We start from the raw sequence: 22086 nt of genomic DNA on the forward strand, positions 1-22086 counted from the left end.
CATTGCATAGTGGTCCGAAAGGGGAAATTAGCGAGGCAAAAATATTTTCGCTATTAAATATTTTTTTTTTCTGGATGGTGTCTTCACAAAACTTGTTTGTAATCAACTGGGGCATCTTTTAATGTAAAATGTCATTAGGGTAGCCCATGTTTGAATTCATATCTGAATTCTAACTTTTCTTATTGAATTTAAAAATTATTGCACTTCACAGCAAAGTTTTAGGAAACATTATTTGGTCAACTTTGCTGAAAAATCCATCTTTCTACCTCTTTATTTGATCGAGTTACATAAATTTATCGGAGTGAAAGTAGGGTGGCTATCAAAAAATCACTTTTTTTGTTCTAACTTTTTTGGAACAGTTTTGTGAGAAATTCGTCTTCCGAAGGTTTGTCGAGCGCATAATTTTGCTTAACTAAAGTTTTCAATATAAGCTATCATTCAAAAGTTATGATTGTTTTTTCGTCAACCTTCTAATATAAATATTCAACAGATGCCAGTTAGATCAAGACTAATCAATCTGGGAGGGTGTTATTTTTTTAACTCATTTAAATTAGTGTTCAAATTGCCTTATATAAAATCGAAAAAGTCATATAACTTTTAAACGCCTAAACTTAGCAACATACTACCTTCAGCAAAACGATGGTTTAAAATGAGTTCTATGAGTTGCCTATACATCATTTTTTCAAAAAATTATAAACAAGAAAAGTATAGCCGAAAATTGATTTTTTGCTCAACAAATCTCATTTAATTCAATTTCACAAAAAAAAAGCTAGAACAAAAAAGGTGATTTTTTTGGATCCACTCTATTTTCACTCCGAAAAATTGATGTAACTCGATCAAATGAAGAGGTGGGAAGATAGCTTTTTCGCAAAGTTGCTCAAAATAAAGTTTCCTAAAACTTTACTGTGAAGTGCAATAATTTTTAAGTTCAAACATGGACCACTCTAAAGACTTTTTACATCAAAAGATGCGCCAGTTGATTACAAACAACTTTCGTGAAGACACCAACTAGAAAAAAAATTTTATAGCGAAAATATTTTTTTCTCGCTGATTAGAAGAAATATAAAAAATATCAATCGAGTTTTCAATATTTTACACCGCTAAAAATATTTCATCGAAAATCAACACCAAAACTGTTATAATTTGTTGATACTTCACAGTGTACGACTTGCAATGAAGAATGATCCTAACTTTAGAGTTTTATGGGATGGATCGAATGGCGTCTTTAGATCAGCATAGTTGCTTTCTAAAGATAATTTTCAGAAATTGTTATTACAAAAAAAACTCAATTGACGCGCTTTATATATGTATATATGTATTCATATATGCACGTACATTAGCATATAAGTGTTCATTTTTATACATACATAGAATGGTAAAGTTACTTCGATTAAGTATAAACATATTCTTATATATGCACATATACTTGCATACATAAATACATATATACATATATAAGGTGCGTAAATTGAGGATTTGGTGTAATATATCATTTTTTAACCCTGACATTAAGCCATATTAACACTCCGAATACCAAGGAGGTAAAAAGTTACGCGGACTACCAAGGGTATCATGAAAAGTGGGAACGCTTATTTTGACTGACTATATCATAGTCATTTTAGGACCGATTTCAAAAGTTTGTTTACCATTAGAAAGATAAATGCATTCGGAATAAAATCCATTTGGAATGATGGAAAACCGAATATTCTATTCAAAGTTATTATTAAAAGTTCCAACTAAAGTCTGCAGAACAACAGTGGGAATTTGAATAAAATATTCGGTTTTCCTTCATTTCAAATGGATTTTAATCCGAATGAATTTATCTTTCTAATGATAAACAAACTTTTGAAATCGGTTCTAAAATGGCTAAGATATAGTCAGTCAAAATTAGTGTTCCCACTTTTTCACCCCCTTGGTATTCGGAGTGTTAAGATGAGTGACGATTGTGACGAGACAACTGAGAAACAAACACGGAATTGCAAGTAACAAGACCGATTTCAAAAAAGAAAATGCAGTTAAAAAAATGATGATAGAGCTGATGTGGAGGTTGATGAGCCGTGTTGAGAAAGGGTTTTGGTTATTGGATAAATTTAGGCAAACAATGGTTTTTTGATATGAATAAACCCCAAAACAGTAAAAAATTGTAACGAACTCTAACGGTTATCGATTTTTTTTTCGGCGAAAGAGAATAACTAATCGGTATATGTAATCGCACGTTTCGACCTATTGAGGCGATCGGCCCTTCTCGCCGGATCTATGCTAATGAGGTTTACACCTTAACAAATCACATTTTCAACTGATTAGTTATTTCCGTTCATCGAAACTCAATGACTAGAGCTCAGGCAGTAGTTTGCAAGAGGGAACGAACACAAAACAACAGTTGTTCATAAACTCGTGATATTAACATATCATCACTCACCTCCCAATTGCAGCTCAGCGGACGCCTGAAAGGAATCTCCCTCCTGTCGCCGAACCACGCACTGGTACATGCCCTTGTCCTCGCGGGTCACACCGGTTACCTGCAGTGTGTCACCGACCCGACCCGAACTGGGCAGCTGACGGCCATCCTTGAACCAGGTGATGTGCTGCGGACCGGCATTCAAACCGTTCGTCGTTACCAGACAACGGAACTCAGCCGTCCCGCCCATGTGAACACTTAGCACGTTTGGAGATATCTCAACATGAATCGGTGTGGAAACGGTAAGTCGCAAATCGGCACTCGCCTCACCGCCGGCATTCGATGCGGAACATTTGTAAACGCCACCGTCTTCGCTAGTAACGGCTTCGATGGCCAGTACCGGGCCCAGCAGTCGTATCCGTGGTCCGGACGAAACGGAGATAGGTTCCGGTCCATTGTGGGTGTACCATCTGGAAGATAGAGGAGAAAGAGATTCACAAGGAAAATCAATTTTGTTTCAACGTCCGCTGCGATGTCTTCGATGATGGGTTGCTTCTTCGCTGAGTGACAGCCAGAAGTTTCTTTGAACCATTGCTCCAGGTGATGGAGAAAGCAAACGGAAACAAGTCGAAATCAATTTCCGCTCTTTCCTAATCGACGAACGAATACGAGTGAGCAAGGGGTGGAATATTTGATACGTGCAGAAATGGTTGGTATGTCCCTGAATCGGAAATTTTTATGGAATGTTTGTTGGTCATTATCTAACGGTTGTTGATTCGGAAAGTGATGTCAGAGCTTCAAATGGATTGGAATCGATGGTATAAACATTATATTGGATTCCTTCTAATTCTTTGATTTTACGAAGGATTTCGATCTCTTGCGGTGTAGTCATGCATATTCATGTGAGATTCCTGTTATTGGATTTGTTATTCTTTTCCTAAAATAAAGAAAGAGGCTAATTCAGGATTGCAGGACTTATTAATGTTAATCATCAGTGCCGTAGTGAAGGTGAGGCGTTTTTTTTCGGGAAACTATTCAAACTAGATTCAGTTTCAGATTGGTATTTTACTGCTGCAAAAATCCGAAGAGATGCCTCCCCTAATTATTATAATTGATATACATGAAAATGCAATGAAATGTCATTTAGAATACAGAACCGCCATTCAGCGACGACCGTAACAATTATTTTTCATGAGCAAGAGACACACTCTTCTCGATTGTGAATGTACACTTGGAGCTACCAAAGATCTAATTCTCAGAGAGCAAACCTGCGAAACTCTTAAAGAGCAAAAATTAGATGTTCTAAAAGCCATTGGGAAGGTTCTCCTTCCTCCCTGAAAGGGATTACCATACTCGAAAATTGGCTATTGGGACATTCAAATATAATCAAATTTGCGTAGGTATCTGTACTAAACTAAAAGTATCTGTACTGTACTAAAAGATTCACCGCACTGATATCGCACGTTTTGACGTAGGACTACTCTGTGCTATACAGGAATGCAAATTAAAAATACGAAAAAAACGTGCAAACAGTGGTCAGGTCGTATCAATTCGAATAGATAAAAATATATATATTTGAGATAGTTGGTGGTCGTATTTTTTATGCCAAATATTTTAAAATTGCCTCGAACGTCTAGATCTCGACGTTTTATGCAATTTTAAGACATTTGGCATCAGAAATCATTTTTGTTTCGGTGTTCCAGAGTCGATTATTTTCTTAAAAAAAAACACTCTAACACTAGATCTCGAAGTTTCACGCAAGGCATTTGCCATTAAAAAACTTTTTTAATCCACCTAGTGGTGTAATGATGCCTTTCTAATAAACAGTTATGTCAAGTTAATATATATTTAAATGTGGCAACCCTGCGCGTTATACAAAATTGAACAGTGGTGCGTTGCCTTCTTCCTCCGTACCAGCGCATACCGAAATTGTATCATTTTGTATGACAGTTTTGATACTCATTGCCCTATTGTTTCGGAACCGGAAGTCGAATCTGGATGAAATTGCATAGTATCTTTTAAGACACTGAGAGCTTTAATTTGAATCATGATCGAGAGTCATTTTGCACATATGCGAGAAAGCATGGAGAGAAATGTGATGCGCAGAGCGAGACATGTGGTCGATTCAAAACTTATACGTGACTTACTGGCCTCAGCCCTTAATACGTAAAAGCGGCGCTGACACACACACACACACACACATACACAGAGATTTGCTCAATTCGTCGAGCTGAGTCAAATTGTATATGATATTCGGCTCTCCGGGCCTGGGTTCGAAATTCGTTTTCCAAAGTAATTGTATAGCCTTTCTATATGAGAACGGCAAAAAGAATTTTCGATTTTGGAAATCTCTAAATTTTTTAAAGTTCTAGAGAGTCGATTTAAAAAAAAAATTTTCTGATATGACGCTAGATCCCTTCGTTTCATGCCGTTTCTAAGACATTTGCTGCAAAAAATAGTGTGATTTCGGAAATTTCAAAAATTGTTGTTCCATTGTCGATTTTAATTATTTTCGAGATTCTAGAGTCGAGCTTTTTAAAAAAAATGATATTTTATGTCTCGATTTAGGAATTTTTTGTTTGATCCCGAAGTTTTACCTAAACTCTCAGACATTTGGCATCAAAAAAAAAGGTCCGTTTCGGGAATCTCAAAATTTTTCTTAGTTCTAGAGTCAGTTAATAAAAATATTTTTTGATTTTTTTTAAATATTTTGATTTTGGAAATCTCAAACATTTTCTAAGCTCTACTGTCGATATGTTTCAATGATTTCCAAGATGACACTATATCTCGATGTTTTATGCAATTCTATGACATTTGGCATACATTTTTTTTTCGATTTCGGAAATCTCAAAATTTCTATAGTTCTAGAGTCAAGCTAAAAAAATATTGAAATTAAACGACTAAAAGCCGTTTTAGTGCTTTAGCCACATAACCGATTTTACTATTCTTAACGATTCGGGTTCGAGTCGTCAGTGCTTAGCAGTTCAAACTATTAGCGGTTCATGTTGAACTGTTTAAGTTTTTGCAGTAAGCAGTTCAATTTGAACTGCTCTGCACTGATGAGTCGAAGACGAAACGTAAAGAGTATTGAAATTTTTAAATTTTAGATCTCCGTTAGCGAAAATTTTTTTTATATGGTTTGAGATCTCAAAGTTTTGAACTCTAAGACATTTGTCATGGAAAAAAATATGTTCGTTTTAGAAATCTCTAAATTCCAGAGTCGATTCAAAATAAATATTTTTTGAATTTCAGGTATTTTCAAGACATTTGGCATCAACAAAACCTTTTTGATTTCGGGAATTTCATGCACCTACTCCTATGATTTCATGACAGCTATAATCAATTCCACTTTTTACAAGTTTTGAAGCTTTCATAAAACCTTTTGCATGGTCAAACAACTTAGCGAGGACAACTCACCAAAACTAAAACAACTAGAGCGACAATAAAACAATTTAACATTGTTAATTCAATTCTTCTCTCACTAAACTACTTTCGTGTCAATTTGTGGTTTAAAGCATATCTATGACAAATGTGTTGTGGTCTATAGAATTTATTACTTTTTGGTCAAGTGTAATTTGCATTAAGGAAAGTTTCATGTCCGCCATTTCTACCGTGTTGCATATATTGACATCAAATAAATTTCAGAATACAGAAAAGGAGGAAATACGATTGACTTTTATGTTTCACTTTCAGAATGCTTACACTAATTTTGATGCAACGTAGCTGAATGCTTCGAAAAAAAAACCCTATTAGATGCACATAAATCGAGCGTCGCAGTTCACGCAAATTTACATTCAAGAATATTTAATGTTTTGTTTAAAACTCCATGACATGAAATTTATCAAAAAAAAAGTGAATACCACCGCGACTAGAATCATTGGATTACAAAGTACGTCTGTTAACCGACTGAGCCACAGAAGCACATATTTGCTTTGCTGATATAAGGTGCTTTTAATTCATACAGTCGTATCTACTAGTAAAATTTACGCTACACATTAAAAAAAAATTGAATTTTTTAGGTGACCTAATCCCTCATACGATGTAATTCATAAAGACCTAATTAGTCAAATGACGAAAAATTTCATTTGTAATGACGTAATGTTAGATTAGCTTGAATTTTACTGGTTTAGACTGTAACTTGCATTACGCCAACAGGTGCGACTATATGAATTCAAATGCACCTTTTACCAGACAAGCAGATGTGTGCTTCTGTGGCTCAGTCGATTAACAGACGTACTTTGCGATCCAATGATTCTCGGTTCAAGTCAAGGCGGTCGCTATCAGTATTCATTTTTCTATTTTAATGAATTCATGTCATTCAATTTAAGACACAATATTAAATGTTCTTCTTCGCATGAACTGCGACGCTCCATTTATGTGCATCTAATAAGATGTAAAATCACAGGGTTTTTTCGTGCGAGTGTGTAATCTAACATTAAGTCATTACAAGTAAAATTTTCCGTTATTTGATAAAATTAATATTTATGACTTACATCGTATGAGAGATTGAGTCACCTGTAAAATTGAAATTTTTTCGGTGTGTGATTTATATCAAAATGACGATAAATCACAAGAAAATAATTATTTATTAGTTATAATTCTTATTTTTCTTTATGCATAAACGATAAAAATGAAAGCGCAGTTTTTTTAAGTTCTGAAAAAGCCTTGAGGTCGTAAATAAAATCTTATATATTCATACTATGGAATTCATCGGAGTAGTTTTAATGTTGATCGTAAAGCCGTCAGTTCGAACATATTTTGTAATTTTACATCTTATATGATGCAAATAAATGGAGCGTCGTATTTCACACAAATTTTTATTCAAGAACATGTAAAATTGTGTGATTTGAAAATTTCTCGACTTGAAATCGAATGAAATGAAAAAAAAAGATCGAGCGCAACAGCGCGACTTGAACCAAGAACCATTAGATCACAAAAGCACATCTGTTAATCGACTGAACCACAGAAGCACATGCCTGTTTGATGAATAATTGATACATATAAATCCATTCAGCGGCATTTGGTAGCCGAGTGCAAATTACATTCGGAGTTTGTAAAATTCTTTACAATTGGAATATTGCGTTTTTTGAAAAGTTAAGTAGTTATGAATAGTATCGTTTGTAGATACAATACCTGTAAAATTCATAATTTTTTTCAATGTGTTTCTTGAATTTCAAATCATTTCGAAACGGATTTAACGCAGGGGTATGCTGGTTCTTCATTTTGCTTTATAAACCTTTCAAAGAACTGTCCACTTGGCTGCAATATGGTCTTATAATGGCTTTCAGGAGGATTTTGTTGGGTTTACAGCTTCAATGCGATCACAGGAGAAAATTATGAATTTTACAGGTGACAGAAATCTACAAACGATACAATTCACAACTACTAATTTTTTCAAATGAAGCCATATTCTACTCGCACAGAGTTTTACATGTTTCAAGTGTAATTTGCACTCGGTTACCAAGTGCCGCTGTATGGATTTATATTTATCAATTATTCAATGAACAGATATGTTCTCGGCGGTTTAGTCGAGTAATCGATGTGCTTGTAATTTAATGTTCCTCGGTTCAAGTCGCGCTGCTGCTATCGATCTTTTGTTTTTTTCTTTCATTCAAATTTAAGACATGTAATTCTCAAAGATTTTTTTCATATCATCAGGATTCTAGGTTCCGGAATTAACCTGCATATTTAAAAGCTTGATTTTCTTTAAGAATTTGTAAAGATGAGCTTCTTCAACCATGTCTGAAAATGTTCGAAATTTTCACCACGCATTCCTGATCGTCACACTCCACCGCCTGTCACAGTACTGATGATTCTCTTTCGTTAATCCATGTTCGGATTTAGTTTCAGTTTTTAGATATTATTAACCTCAAACAACAAACGAAAACTTCAACGTCAAAGATTTTTTTTCGATAGAGAAAGTCAAGTCGGAACCGTAGTTTGGAGGATTTTATTCTGTGCATGAAGTCTATACACTGCTTATGCTCCCTTGAAAATATAGAGCGACTTTTTACTTTTTTGCTGCACTTTATTAAACAGAAATTAATTTAAATTAGATGTTCCTCTAGGAAACATCCGGTTTGTCCTAGCATCAATTGTTAAACCCATGGACAAATTCGAATAAGCTTTTTGGTGGCAATCCTATCCTAGTACGTAACGAATAGAGCTCGGTTCTCCAAATTCGGAAACATAATTTGAATGTGTTACCTCGGTTGGTTTTCATTAGTTCGGGGCGCCACCGGGAGGATAAATCACTGCAACCAATCATCATCATCATCATCATCCCCATTACCATCATTACGGTCTGGCCAAAGCATCGAGCATATGAGCATTGTGAAGCATCTTGGGAAACCCACAGTTTCAACCACCACCAACCACCATCCATCGCCGAAATGCGGAGTTGGTACATATAATATGGCTTGTGTGAACATAGGAAGAGGAAAATTCATTTCCGTACATGCAGTTTCTGGTTTCCTGACGGACAGACAGGCAGACAGACGGCGGTGAGCTGCTGTTGTGCTGAATCTCACCAGTTCTCGGTGGAAGCTGCTTTGACCGACATCCAGAAACAAATGTGGCTGATAGACCATGAGAAAATCTAAAGCATACTGATTTCTGGATTTATGGCATCGTAGATGTGATAAATGAGGTTAATTCCGCGACCAATATCTGTGCTGTTTAGTTCTGATTCTACAGCACCGGGGAGTTGGCTTTCACATACTATATGAAATGACTTTATCTAATGATTCTCATCTCGATTTGAGTTCCGGCTCTGGAACTGCGAACATCGTATTGCAGTGATACCTAATTTCGAAATGGAACACACATCAATCGTTCACAGATGACGGACTTAACAAACAGAAGTTTAACTGAATCGTTTAACGTCTCAATAGTTTTCATAAAGATTTCATTTCAAAGGGAAATAGAGTCTAGTTTAAGGAACTTCTTTGAAGACATCATACAAATTAAATCAATATGTTTAAAACAATCTGGATAAATTTTCTTATTTCGTATTTTTACCGTGAATTCTATTTATCGTTTTACTTACAATAAAACATTATTACCTAACGCCTATGATTTTTTGGCGTACAGAAATGATTTGGGAAATAGGATAAAAAAAACTACAAAGCAGTTTTTGAATTTTTTTACTGTAAATGTTTGTCCTGAATAATAAGATAGCATTTTTTTTTTGAATTCCACATATAATTATTTACATCGCTTCGAGAGATATAAAGGGTGATTTTTTGCTGCTCTCTTTTTGGCAAAACTGTTTTTAGCAGATCACGCGTGAATCGTGTCTTGTGTCTTTGTCTCAAACTTGTTCAGTTTAGTCTATAATTTCATCATGAATTGTCGTTTGGTCTATATTTTAATCATGAAACGAAGTTGGATGAAGATTCACTTTTTTGTCAATCTATAGTGACTAAGCTCATTTCTGGTTGAATGGATACGTCAACAAGCAAAGGGTCCGCATCTGGAGTGAAGACCAGTCAGCAGCATTGCAAGGGCTACCAAAGTATCTAAAAAAACTCACTGTTTTGTATGGTTTATGTTTTAGTTCCTGATTGGCTGATTTTGATAACTCCGTCCAGATAAAAAGGAAAATGAAGGTTTTTGCTGGGTTAATGAGCAGTGTTTCTAAGTATTAGAGAAATGAAAGTCGTGTGGAATAAAATACATACTTTCAATTCGTCATAAGGTGCTTGCATTTCAAGGTAAAATAATAATTTAATTTCAAATAATTTTTTATAGTTACTATTACTATAACATGATATTAGGAACCCAAATTTAATTCATTTTAATTGCAAGATTTAGATTTATAGTTGTATGGATTGAAAAAGCACAGTGTTAAAAAAAACAAATCGTATCATTTCAATGAGTTTCAATACAAAGATTGCTTTTTATCATGAAGTGTCTGGATAGAGTGGTTAGCCATTATTATTCGATTAGCAATAAATAAATGCATAAGAACATATCTACATCAAAAAATCTGACATCGCTGTAACCGCAGCTGCTGTAATTCAACAGTTGCATAATTTTCAGCATGGCTAAGGTGACGAAAAGAAGAACAATGAAGAAAGAATAAAAAACCAGTTGTCAGGTCTTGTCTTACACGATCACGGTACACTGGATACACCTAGAAATTAATACTAAGAGCAAATTCAGTAGCTGCAAGATTCATATGGCTGGTCTATAATATAACTGAAACTGAAACAAACGTATCCCCAGCAAGCCGTTTTAGTTTTATTTATTCGAACAGTTCTACTGTCAAATTTCAAGCTGGTATACGCTGCCGTTCTATTTTTCTATATTTGAAACCAAGGATGTATCAAAGAACGCTTACTAGCAACTCTTCACACGATTGAATCAGTGCCATCAAAGAGAGACCGATATCATCGTAGCAACAAAAACCCGGCATGGCTCATTTAACATAGAATAGACTCCAGTGCGAGAGCGAATTTCTCTCGATGACATTTCTGAGAATCAAAGGTTAGCACGCTGCTGTGGAGATCCTCTCTGAAGCAAGAAACGGTCGCTTATTCTCGTTTCGCGTTCCGATTTGATAGGGCTATTACCGCTAATTCTAACTATGTGCATATAACCTTTGTATAAGTTGTGTCTATGAAAATGTATGTGAATGCTCCACACAAGGGTTTTGAAATATTGCAACCTAGTGACGTGATTATTAAGGTATTCTCATTCGTAACCGAATGTTCGAAGTGAGCACACGCGTTTTTTTAACAATCGACATCGGTAAGACGAAGGTGCCTATCACAGCAGAGGCTGTAGTATAGGCATTAAATAAAAGTGATAAAAAGTAGCATCCCCGCAAGTGAGTTCTGTCTGTGCACCGGTTTTGTATCGGTATCAACAGTAGACGCTATTGTGCTATCCTCGGGCAGCAGTTATTTCTATTGTTTGCTACCCGCATCGCAGCAGCCAAATCCTGAGTCAAGGTCACGCTGAAGCACAACGAAGGAGTGAAGGAGCAACTCACCTAACAGCTTACCGTGACATACTGTTAAGTATTTTCTCAAACTTTTTCTTTCAACTTTTACTATTCATATATTTTCTTTTCATTTTATTTCTCTCTTTCTCATTTCAAGTGCGGGAGACTTCTTTACTCCCGCACTTTAAATATGAATATTGATGACAGTGGGGGTGTCTCGGAGGAGGGCGAAGCTGAACGAATGAACGAAGAACATTTAGAGGCTGAGTTTGCTTCCGAGATGCCATCTACCCCTCCTATACCATCTCCCCCTCCGATACCATCTCCCCCTCCGATACCATCTCCCCCTCCGATACCATCTCCCTCTCCGATGCCTCCATCTCCCTCTAAGATATTGCCTGCTCGCCAAAAAGTTTACCAAGACGATGGCTCGGGGGGTCCGTGGGTGGTATACTGCCGGCCCAAATTAAAGTCTCTCAGAGTTTTAAATATTGCTCGGGACCTGGAAAACATTACTCGGCAATAAAAACAATAGATAAGGTTTCGCCAAACAAGTTACGCGTTGTTGTGTCCGACCTGAAGCAAGCAAACGAGATTGCTACCAGCGAGTTGTTCACGAAGGAGTACCGCGTGTACGTCCCGTCTCATGTGGTGGAGATCGACGGTGTGGTCCGTGACGAAAGTCTGACAATCGAAGATCTGATGAAGGACGGGGTAGGCCGTTTCAAAAACCCCGACCTTTAACCAGTGAAAATTTTGGAGTGCAAACAATTGCACTCCAAATCGATAGATAGTAAATTTTACCAATCGGACTCATTTCGCGTGACTTTTGCCGGATCTGCACTTCCAAATTATTTGGTAGTGAGTGGAGTTCGTCTACCTGTTCGGCTGTATGTACCGCGGGTAATGCATTGTACAAGCTGCAAACAGCTAGGTCATACGGCAACCTATTGTTCCAACAAACTGCGATGCGGCAAATGCGGAGAGGCCCATGAGGACGATCTTTGCAGAAGAGCAGTGGAAAAGTGTTGCTACTGCGGGGAGAATCCTCATGATCTTTCGGTGTGCCCTACGTACATACAGCGTGCGGAGAAATTGAAGCGATCCGTGAAAGAACGTTCCAAACGTTCTTATGCGGAAATCTTAAAAAGAACCACTCCATCGACCCCTGAGAACCCGTTTGCAATCTTGCCAGTTGAAGAGGATACCTCTGACGACCCAGGCGAAGGACCTTCCTACACACAGGTTGAAGGAAGCAGGAAAAGACAAAATCTGGCTTCTCCCAAGCTTCCTCGTAAAGGCTTCAGACTGTCCTCTTCGTCACAAAAGAACCAAACGGAAACAAAAAGCGCTGACTCAAAACCGAAGCAAACACCTCCTGGGTTCAAAAAACTTAGGGATGATAAGGAGTACCCAGCACTTCCTGGGGCATCAAAAAACCCGAATGACCCCAAAGCACAACCAGAAAATCCAACAAACGCTGGATTATTGAAATTTTCTGATATCGTGGACTGGATATTAACAGCCTTCAATATTACTGATCCTCTGAAAAGCTTCCTAACTGCTCTACTGCCAACAGTAAGGACATTTTTAAAACAGTTGACTGAACAATGGCCCCTCCTTGCAGCGATCGTATCTTTTGATGGATAATTTACCACTGAGAATCGAAGATATGATCATTGTGCTTCAGTGGAATTGCAGAAGTATCATCCCAAAACTTGATTCTTTCAAACACTTAATACATACTCATAATTGCGATGTATTCTCCTTGAGTGAAACTTGGCTTACTTCTAACATCAACCTCGACTTCCATAATTTTAACATAATCCGCCTGGACCGAGAAGACTCTTATAGAGGGGTACTTTTAGGGATTAAAAAGTGCTATTCATTTTATCGTATTAACCTCCCCTCGACACCGGGAATTGAAGTTGTTGCTTGCCAAATTAATATTAAAGGCAAAGATCTATGTATAGCTTCTATCTACATTCCTCCCAGAGTCTCGATAGGGCATCGTCGGCTTGCAGACATCATAGAACTTCTTCCTTCACCGCGGCTGGTTTTAGGGGACTTTAACTCGCATGGTACAGGATGGGGCTGCTTATATGATGATAATCGTTCTTCGTTAATCCAAGATCTGTGAACTTCAATTTAACAATTCTAAACACGGGAGAAATGACACGGAACCCTAGACCGCCAGCACAACCAAGTGCGCTGGATTTATCCCTTTGCTCGACTTCGCTACAGTTAGATTGCAAGTGGAAGGTAATCTGTGATCCTCACGGTAGCGATCACTTGCCGATCATAGTTTCTATCACCAACCGTGGAAGACCATCGGAAACAATCAATGTTTCGTACGATTTCACACGAAACATTGATTGGAAACGTTACGCGAGCTTGATATCTGAGAAACTAGAAACATCACAGGAGCTTCCTCCGGAGGTAGAGTATACATTTTTGGCTGGCTTGATTCTTGACACCGCAATTCAAGCTCAGACGAAACGAGTACCTAGCGCGCAAACTAGGCGAAGGTTTGTTGACGGATTAACGAGAGAAACAGCAATGAGCACTCTTTGGAATACGGCCCGTCGCATGCGCAATCGAAATCACGCTAACGAAAGCGAGGAATATTCTAACCGCTGGATATTTGATTTCGCTAAGAAAGTATGTCCTGATTCTGTTCCGGAACAGAAGATATCCCGCGTCGCGACATTGAATACAAACGATACACCGTTTTCGATGGTAGAGTTCTCACTTGCGCTCTTGTCGTGTAACAATAGAGCCCCGGGGTTAGACAGAATTAAATTCAACTTGTTGAAAAATCTGCCCGACTCTGCCAAAAGGCGCTTGTTGAATTTATTCAACAAGTTCCTCGAGGGTAATATTGTCCCACACGAATGGAGAGAAGTGAGAGTTATTACTATTCAAAAACCTGGAAAACCAGCCTCCGATCACAATTCGTATCGGCCGATTGCTATGCTTTCCTGTATTCGGAAATTGTTGGAGAAAATGATTCTCTTCCGTCTAGACAATTGGGTCGAAACAAATGGATTGCTTTCAGGTACACAATTTGGGTTCCGCAGGGGCAAAGGAACGAACGATTGTCTAGCGTTGCTCTCAACAGAAATTCAAATGGCATTTGCTCGTAAAGAACAAATGGCATCAGTTTTCCTCGACATCAAGGGGGCATTCGATTCAGTTTCCATTAACGTTCTATCTGAGAAGTTGCATCAGCATGGTCTTTCACCAGTTTTGAACAACTTTTTATATAATCTATTGTCCGAGAAACACATGCATTTTGAGCATGGTGATTTGACGACAAAGCGATTCAGTTACATGGGTCTTCCTCAGGGCTCATGCTTAAGCCCCCTTTTATACAACTTTTACGTAAATAACATTGATGAATGTATCAACACATCTTGCACGCTAAGACAACTTGCCGACGACAGTGTTGTGTCTATTATAGGACCCAAAGCTGCCGATCTCCAAGGACCATTGCAAGATACCCTCGACAACTTGTCGACATGGGCTTTTCAAATGGGTATCGAATTCTCTACGGAGAAAACTGAGCTGGTTGTATTTTCAAGGAAGCGAGAACCTGCGCAATTACAGCTTCAACTAGGGGGTGAAACCATAGCGCAGGTTTTCACATTTAAATATCTCGGGGTCTGGTTCGATTCCAAAGGTACCTGGGGATGTCACATTAGGTATTTGAAACGAAAATGCCTACAGAGAATCAATTTCCTTCGTACAATAACCGGAACTTGGTGGGGCTCTCACCCAGGAGACCTAATCAGGTTGTACAAAACGACGATATTGTCAGTAATGGAATATGGATGTTTCTGTTTCCGCTCCGCTACGAATATTCATTTCATTAAACTGGAAAGAATTCAGTATCGTTGTTTACGTATTGCCTTGGGTTGCATGCAATCAACCCATACGATGAGTCTTGAAGTGCTGGCGGGCGTCTTACCGTTGAAAAACAGGTTCTGGGATCTCTCATATCGACTGCTAATCCGATGCGACATTTTGAATCCGATGGTGATAGTAAACTTTGAAAAGCTCGTCGAGCTTAATTCACAAACTCGTTTTATGTCCTTATATTTTGACTACATGGCTCAGAATATAAATCCTTCTTCGTTTGTTCCCAATCGTGTTCATTTTGTGGATACTTCTAATTCTACTGTGTTTTTCGACACATCCATGAAAGAAGAAATTTGTGGAATCCCGGATCCTGTACGCCCTCAAGAGATCCCAAAAATTTTTAATAATAAATTTAAAGAAGTCGACTGTAATAAAATGTTTTACACTGACGGATCATATCTAGACGGGTCCACTGGCTTCGGTATATTCAATGTAAATTTCACCGCTTCCTATAAACTCAGTGATCCAGCTTCAGTTTACGTCGCAGAACTAGCTGCAATTCAGTATACCCTTGAGATCATTGACACTCTGCCCACAGATCACTACTTCATTGTATCGGACAGTCTCAGTTCCATTGAGGCTCTCCGTTCAGTGAACCCTGGAAAGCACTCACCGTATTTCCTGGGGAAAATACGGGAACAATTGTGTGCTTTATCTGCAAAATCATACCAGATTACCTTGGTTTGGGTCCCCTCACATTGTTCCATACGGGGCAATGAGAGGGCGGACTCGTTAGCCAAGGTGGGCGCACTAGAAGGTGATATCTATGAAAGACCAATCTGCTTCAATGAATTTTTCAGTTGCTGTCGTCAGAAAACTCTAGCTAGCTGGCAGAATACATGGAATAGTGGAACTCTGGGACGATGGTTACACTCAATAATCCCACAGGTATCGACGAAAGCTTGGTTCCGGGGGTTAGACGTGAGCCGAGACTTTATTCGTGTAATGTCAAGGCTCATGTCTAATCATTATATGTTCAGCGCGCATCTCCGTCGTGTGGGGCTCGCTGAGAGTGGTGTCTGCGTTTGCGGTGAGGGTTATCATGACATCGAGCATGTTGTTTGGATGTGTGTCGAGTATAGTGATGCCAGGTCCCAACTCATAGGTTCCCTTCGGGCCCGAGGTATACCACCCTTCGTACCAGTCCGCGACGTCTTGGCAACTCGAAATCTTCCTTATATGACTCTCATCTATAACTTCTTGAAAACTATCAATGCTCAAATTTAGTGCTCTCCCTATCTCTTTCTCGTCTACAGCTCTACCGCACTCTTCTTTACGTTGCTGGAAGTATGGCCTGTGTAAACGATGCTTCGGAGCATGCACCTGCCTTGAACTGACTGAGTTGCTGGAAGCTACCCAAAAACGTCACATCAACGTCAGAACACACCAACGAAGCATCCCAATCCAGAATAATCTCTTCATTGCTACAAGCTGAAAAACATGAAGATTCATCGAACGCAAAATGTGTCTAAAAGATGTATGCCACAAACCAATGATGTATTCAAATTTCAATTCAATACTGTGTAGGTCCCACCCTCCCTATGTCCCCTTACTAACTGGGGAGTATGCCGCCCCGTAATACGGCATCCCTTTCTCTCTCCCTAACAACAAGACAATCGGCCACGTTAAGCTAAAGCAAATGAGCCTAATAAAAAAAATTTTTTATTTGGATTAAGGTATTCTTGTATTTTACAATTCTGTTTGGAAGTCGAAGGTTTCAGGTAACATTTTATACAAAGAGTTAAGTGGTAAATGTGGAAATCGCTTGAAAAATAATGGAAGCGAAAAGAAACACAGAGAAACTGTCACTTGGACTTACGGCTGAAAAATCAACCGAGAACTAACGACATGCCAGAGATGCCAGTTATGCAGATTGGTCTGTGAATTTGCAGAATTCGTAAAAAAAACTGCAGATATGGTTTTGTTGCAGATTTTTTTGAAGATATTCGAAAATCATAGTTTTTGCAGACACTCGTCAAAATTATCAGACTTTCAAAATAACGGTGCATAATTGTTTATAGAGAACTTATTGAGAATGATGTGAATTCAAAGATTCTTGCGCTAAAAATTCTGACAGGAACTTTTTTCTCTCACATTTATATCAATGCAGATTTGTGCAATATCTCAAAGCCAAAATCTTGGCATTATATCTCTTTTGTGAATTTTGGCCTTTCTGTTTCAACAGACTTTTCAGGCGATTTTTAGTGTACCGATCCATTGCATATCTAGTACTACAATACTATTTACAATAAGAGTCCTTCCAGTTAGAGGCTCGAACATACGACCTGCGCTCTATGCATTGAACTGTCCACCCGGGTGCAATATCTACAGCATTTATTTAGAAATCTGTAGATTTAGAGATAAATCTAAAAATGTGGCGTCACTGGTTTACATATACTGAGCTGATTTGTGAACTGTGCAAATAATTTTCTCGGAGGAGTGTTTCTAGTTTCTAGTGTCAAACGATATACATATTTTGTCCACCTTGAAGATATTCGAAATTTTTATCTGCCTTCTCGGCGGCTTGCTCTCACACCGATGCTAAGGTCGTTTTCGCTTGATGCCAAACCTAACTCCTTCAGAATGAGTTGAGCATGAAGACTATTGTGGAAATAAATCACTCAATAAATCTCGACCGAGAAGAGAAAATAAAAGGCGGAGGGGTAATGTCAGAGACAGAATCGTATTGACGTGAATGCGAGTAACATTGACTCACTGCAAATGTAACTATGTTCTTTTAAAGTACGACATCAACTCCGATGAACGACAAATACAGGATAAAATTGGGGTAAATAAAAGACATTCACTAATAATAAGTCCAATATGAAATATGATAGAACACAACGAAAGTATAGAAAATAATAGAAACAATTCTTTGTAATAACGCATGCGCTATTGAAAACAATAAAAATTTAAACTGGAGTTGTTTTACAAATCACTGAAAGTACCATTAATATAATATAGTATTGCGCTTGTTTTTACAGTTACAGTGCACTACTAGCTCATGAAACTGGAACGGAAAAGGAAGCATATTATTTTCAGCAATTTTCATAAGAAACCAAAGGATGGTAGGTACAATATTAAAGACTGTCCCAGAAAGTATGGACGCAACCAAAAACCGCTGCAATTGGGCACTTCGAAGTCAAATATTCTTCGTGCTAAAGAACGTTTGAATCTTCGAACCTATAAGAAGCAGAAACAACCAAAACGTAGTCCGAAACAAGAAGCATCGATCAGGCCGAGGGTTCGAAACCTGTACAATACGATTCTTGCTGAATTTGAACTGCATAATCATGAACGACGAAACCTAGGTGAAACTCGATTGCAAATCCTTGCCGGGACCACAATATTATACGGTGCGAGAAGGGCAAGTGTTAAACCAGTCCGAAACATCGATTGAAGTCGAAAAATTCGGTAAGAAAGCTATGATCTGGCAAGCAATTTGTAGCTGCGGTAAGATTTCGAAATCCTGCATCACCACTGCTTCGATGAACAGCGAAATATATATCAAGGAATGTTTACAAAAACGACTTCTACCCATGATTCGAAGCCACAAGGATCTTGTTGCCTTCTGACCAGATCTTGCTTCTTGCCACTACTCGAAATCAACGATAGAAAGGTATACTACCTAAAATGTCATTTTCGTCTCAAAGAACATGAATCCACCAAATTGCTCACAACTTCGACCAATTGAGGAATTTTGGGCATTAACGAAGGCACATCTTAGGAAACATGTCTCGGCAGCCGAAACCATGCAACAGTTCGAAAAAAATTGGAAAAAAATGTCAAAACTTGTCGCCAAGAAGTCTGTACGGAATTAAATGAGGAACGTTCGCAAGAAGGTGCGCCAGTTAGTCTACAATGGCTAAGTAGCAAATGTTGAGAATAATATTCTGTTGTTGTAATCTAATATTATCAGTATATCGAATAAAATTTGAATATCTAACACTTGTGAATTATTTACAGCGAAATCAAAGTGCGTTCATATTTTCTGGGACAGTCTTTACCCAATATTTAAGACAATCCTTATGTGAAAATATCAATAAACTGATATTCACTATCTTGGTTTTACTTTTTCCATTTGCTACAATCTCGATAAAGTGGAAGCCATCTTGGGTTTCTCAGCGGCTTCAAACATCAATTCTTTAGGCCTACTCGTCGAAGCCGTTCCAAAATGCCCATAAGTAAATTTGTTGCAACATCGATCAATTGGAGCCAAATATGCCGCCATGTTGGGATTTGAAATAACCTAAACGATCACTTTTCGGAACCTATGCTTCAAATAGATGTTTATGGTAATGTTCAGTTACCATATAGTAAATCTTCTAACCGAACATTTTACTGACATCAACTCATCAAGCTAATTGACGTGCTCGAATGTACAAACATTAGTCAATTCAATTTATTAATAGTACATATTATAAACAAAACATACTTTTGCTATACACGTTTGAGTTCAATGTTTTCGAAACTACAGGTGGACCATTTGAAGTATGTTGTCTTTGAGGTTGAGCTATGGTTCTTGGCTTATCAGTAAAAAAAACTGGTGGCGAAAATTGGGTGATCTCGGGGGCCAGTCAAAACCACCGTTTTTCGATATGACTTGTCCGAGGAACAATGGTCGTAACAAATCGATTGTTAGTCGAGCTGTATGGCATGTTGCACCGTCCTGGTTAAACCAGTATTCATTCAAACCATTTTCATGAACAATGGGTATTACAAAATTATAACGATCTCCATTAACAGTTTTAGTTACTCCATCCTCGTCTGGAAAAAATAGGGATCAATCACCATATCCGCACAAACATCATACCAAACTGTATCTTTTTGGTCGTGTAGAGGCTGTTCCTCAATTAATTGAGGGTTTTCAGTGGCATCCACTTTTAACTTTATTTTTCGAACTAAACGCACGTTTGGTTTTTACAATTGAGAAGTTATTTTGACATTCACAATTTTAGCGCGTTCTTTTGGTGTGTACTGTTCTGTGGTAAAATTGTCTTAGAATGACGCTTCCAACGCGGTATATCATTAGTCGATCTGACAATTCTGTCAAAAGTTATTGGGTTGCCCGATGTATAAATCCATCTACAAATCGCCTAATTGCACCGAAACCTCTATTTACGAACTAAACGGGGTTCGTAAAAAGAGGTAGCTCGTAAAAAAAGTTTACGTTATTTAGAGTTTACTTCGTAAAAAAAGTTTTGTGTAATGAATGTAGAAACCGCCCATCATATGGCTATTTTCGGAATGGATGTGAAGAGTAAGTGCAAGAAAATATTGTTTGGGCTGGTTTCAAAATCCAAGATGGCGGCTTCTGTTTTATTGAGATTGCTTAAAATCCCTAACAATATGGTTATCTTCGGAACGGAATTGATGAGTAGATGTCGGGAAACGATGTTTAAGGTAGTTCTGAAATTCAAGATAGCGACTTCCGGTTTATCGATATTCCTTGAAAACCTTTACAATATGGGTATTTTTGGAAAGTATTTAATCAACAGATGCCGCGAAACTATGTTTGGTGTCGTCTTGAATTTCAATATAACATCCTCCGGTTTTTCGATATGCCTTAAAATCCTTAAAACAAAGAAATTTCTGGAACGTATTGGATACCAATAAACGATGTTTGAGCTCGTTTCAAAATTCAATGAGGTGATTTCCGGTATAGTGTTTTCAAGGAATGCCAAGTTCAAGGAATACAGCAAAAACTTTCAAAAAATACTAATAAACCGGAAGTCATTGTTTTTCATTTTAAAACCTCCTCAAATATCGTTTTCCGACGTCTACTTTTCAGCTCGGTCCGAAAGTACCCATATTGTAAAGGTTTCCAAGGAATATAAAGAAACCGGAAGTCTCCATGTTGGATTTCCAAAATACCTCAAACATCATATTCCGGAATCTACTCTTTAAACCCTTTCGATGTATGCAAATACCTCTTTTTACGAAGTAGGCTCGTAAAAAAAGATTACGCTATTTGAGATTTGGTTCGTAAAAAGAGTTACGTAAAAAGAGGTAACGTATAAAAAGTGTTCGTAAACGGAGGTTTAGGTGTACAATAGTTAAAAATACAGTTCAGAGCCTGCTCTGTTAATACAGCATCAATTGTAACCCCATCGCTCACCGGAGAACAAAAATGAATATAGAACAGCAATGCTGTGATTACTCACTTAAACGAGAATATGCTTGACATATTCAGTGTACTGGAAAGCGACGGTTTACATTGAGCGGTTGACAAAGCAGGCGTTGACTGAGCCAAAAAAAATGTGACAAAGCACATATTTATAGATTCAGTTTTGTGCGAAAGTTCTTATCGTGCGCAACGGTGATATATGTTTTTCAACCATATCGCAAAGCCCTTCCTATACCGACCGAAGCAGAACTGCTACTGAATGAAATGCGAGGCAGCGATGCCAGATAACAGATCGGCTGAAAAGTTCGTATCGTTTCTATGAGAGGGCGCCACTAGAATTAAATCCATACCATTTTCAGTTAGTACCAACCTTCAAAAGATACGTGTATAAATTTGACAGCTGTCTGATTATTAGTTTGTGAGATATTGCATTTTGAGTGAAGCTACTTTTGTTATTGTGAAAAAGAATGGAAAAAAGGAATTTCGTGTGTTGATGAAACACTACTTTTTGATGAAAAAAAGTGCCGCCGATACCAAAAAATGGCTTGATCAGTGTTATCCAGACTCTGCACCGGGCGAAGCAACAATTCGTAAGTGGTTTGCAAAATTTCGTACTGGTCATATGAGCACCGAAGACGATGAACGCAGTGGACGTCCAAAAGAGGCTGTTACCGATGAAAACGTGAAAAA

At 37.9% G+C, this 22086-nt stretch overlaps 1 protein-coding gene across 17 annotated transcripts in view; it reads right to left on the bottom strand.

Annotated features, from left to right (window-relative positions):
* Positions 1 to 22086, bottom strand: part of LOC131434696 (cell adhesion molecule Dscam2) — a 446907-nt gene that overhangs the window by 105889 nt on the left and 318932 nt on the right. For all 17 annotated transcript variants that reach the window (XR_009230382.1, XM_058601701.1, XM_058601704.1 and 14 more), the window contains exon 6: positions 2420 to 2868. Coding sequence is in view for 16 of the 17 variants with exons in the window: in XM_058601701.1 (XP_058457684.1) it covers positions 2420 to 2868 (449 nt within the window). In the remaining variant the exon portion in view is untranslated. The remainder of the gene's footprint in view (positions 1 to 2419; positions 2869 to 22086) is intronic.

The sequence above is a fragment of the Malaya genurostris genome, chromosome 3 (assembly GCF_030247185.1).
Source record: "Malaya genurostris strain Urasoe2022 chromosome 3, Malgen_1.1, whole genome shotgun sequence".
NCBI classification, from domain to species: Eukaryota; Metazoa; Arthropoda; class Insecta; order Diptera; family Culicidae; genus Malaya; species Malaya genurostris.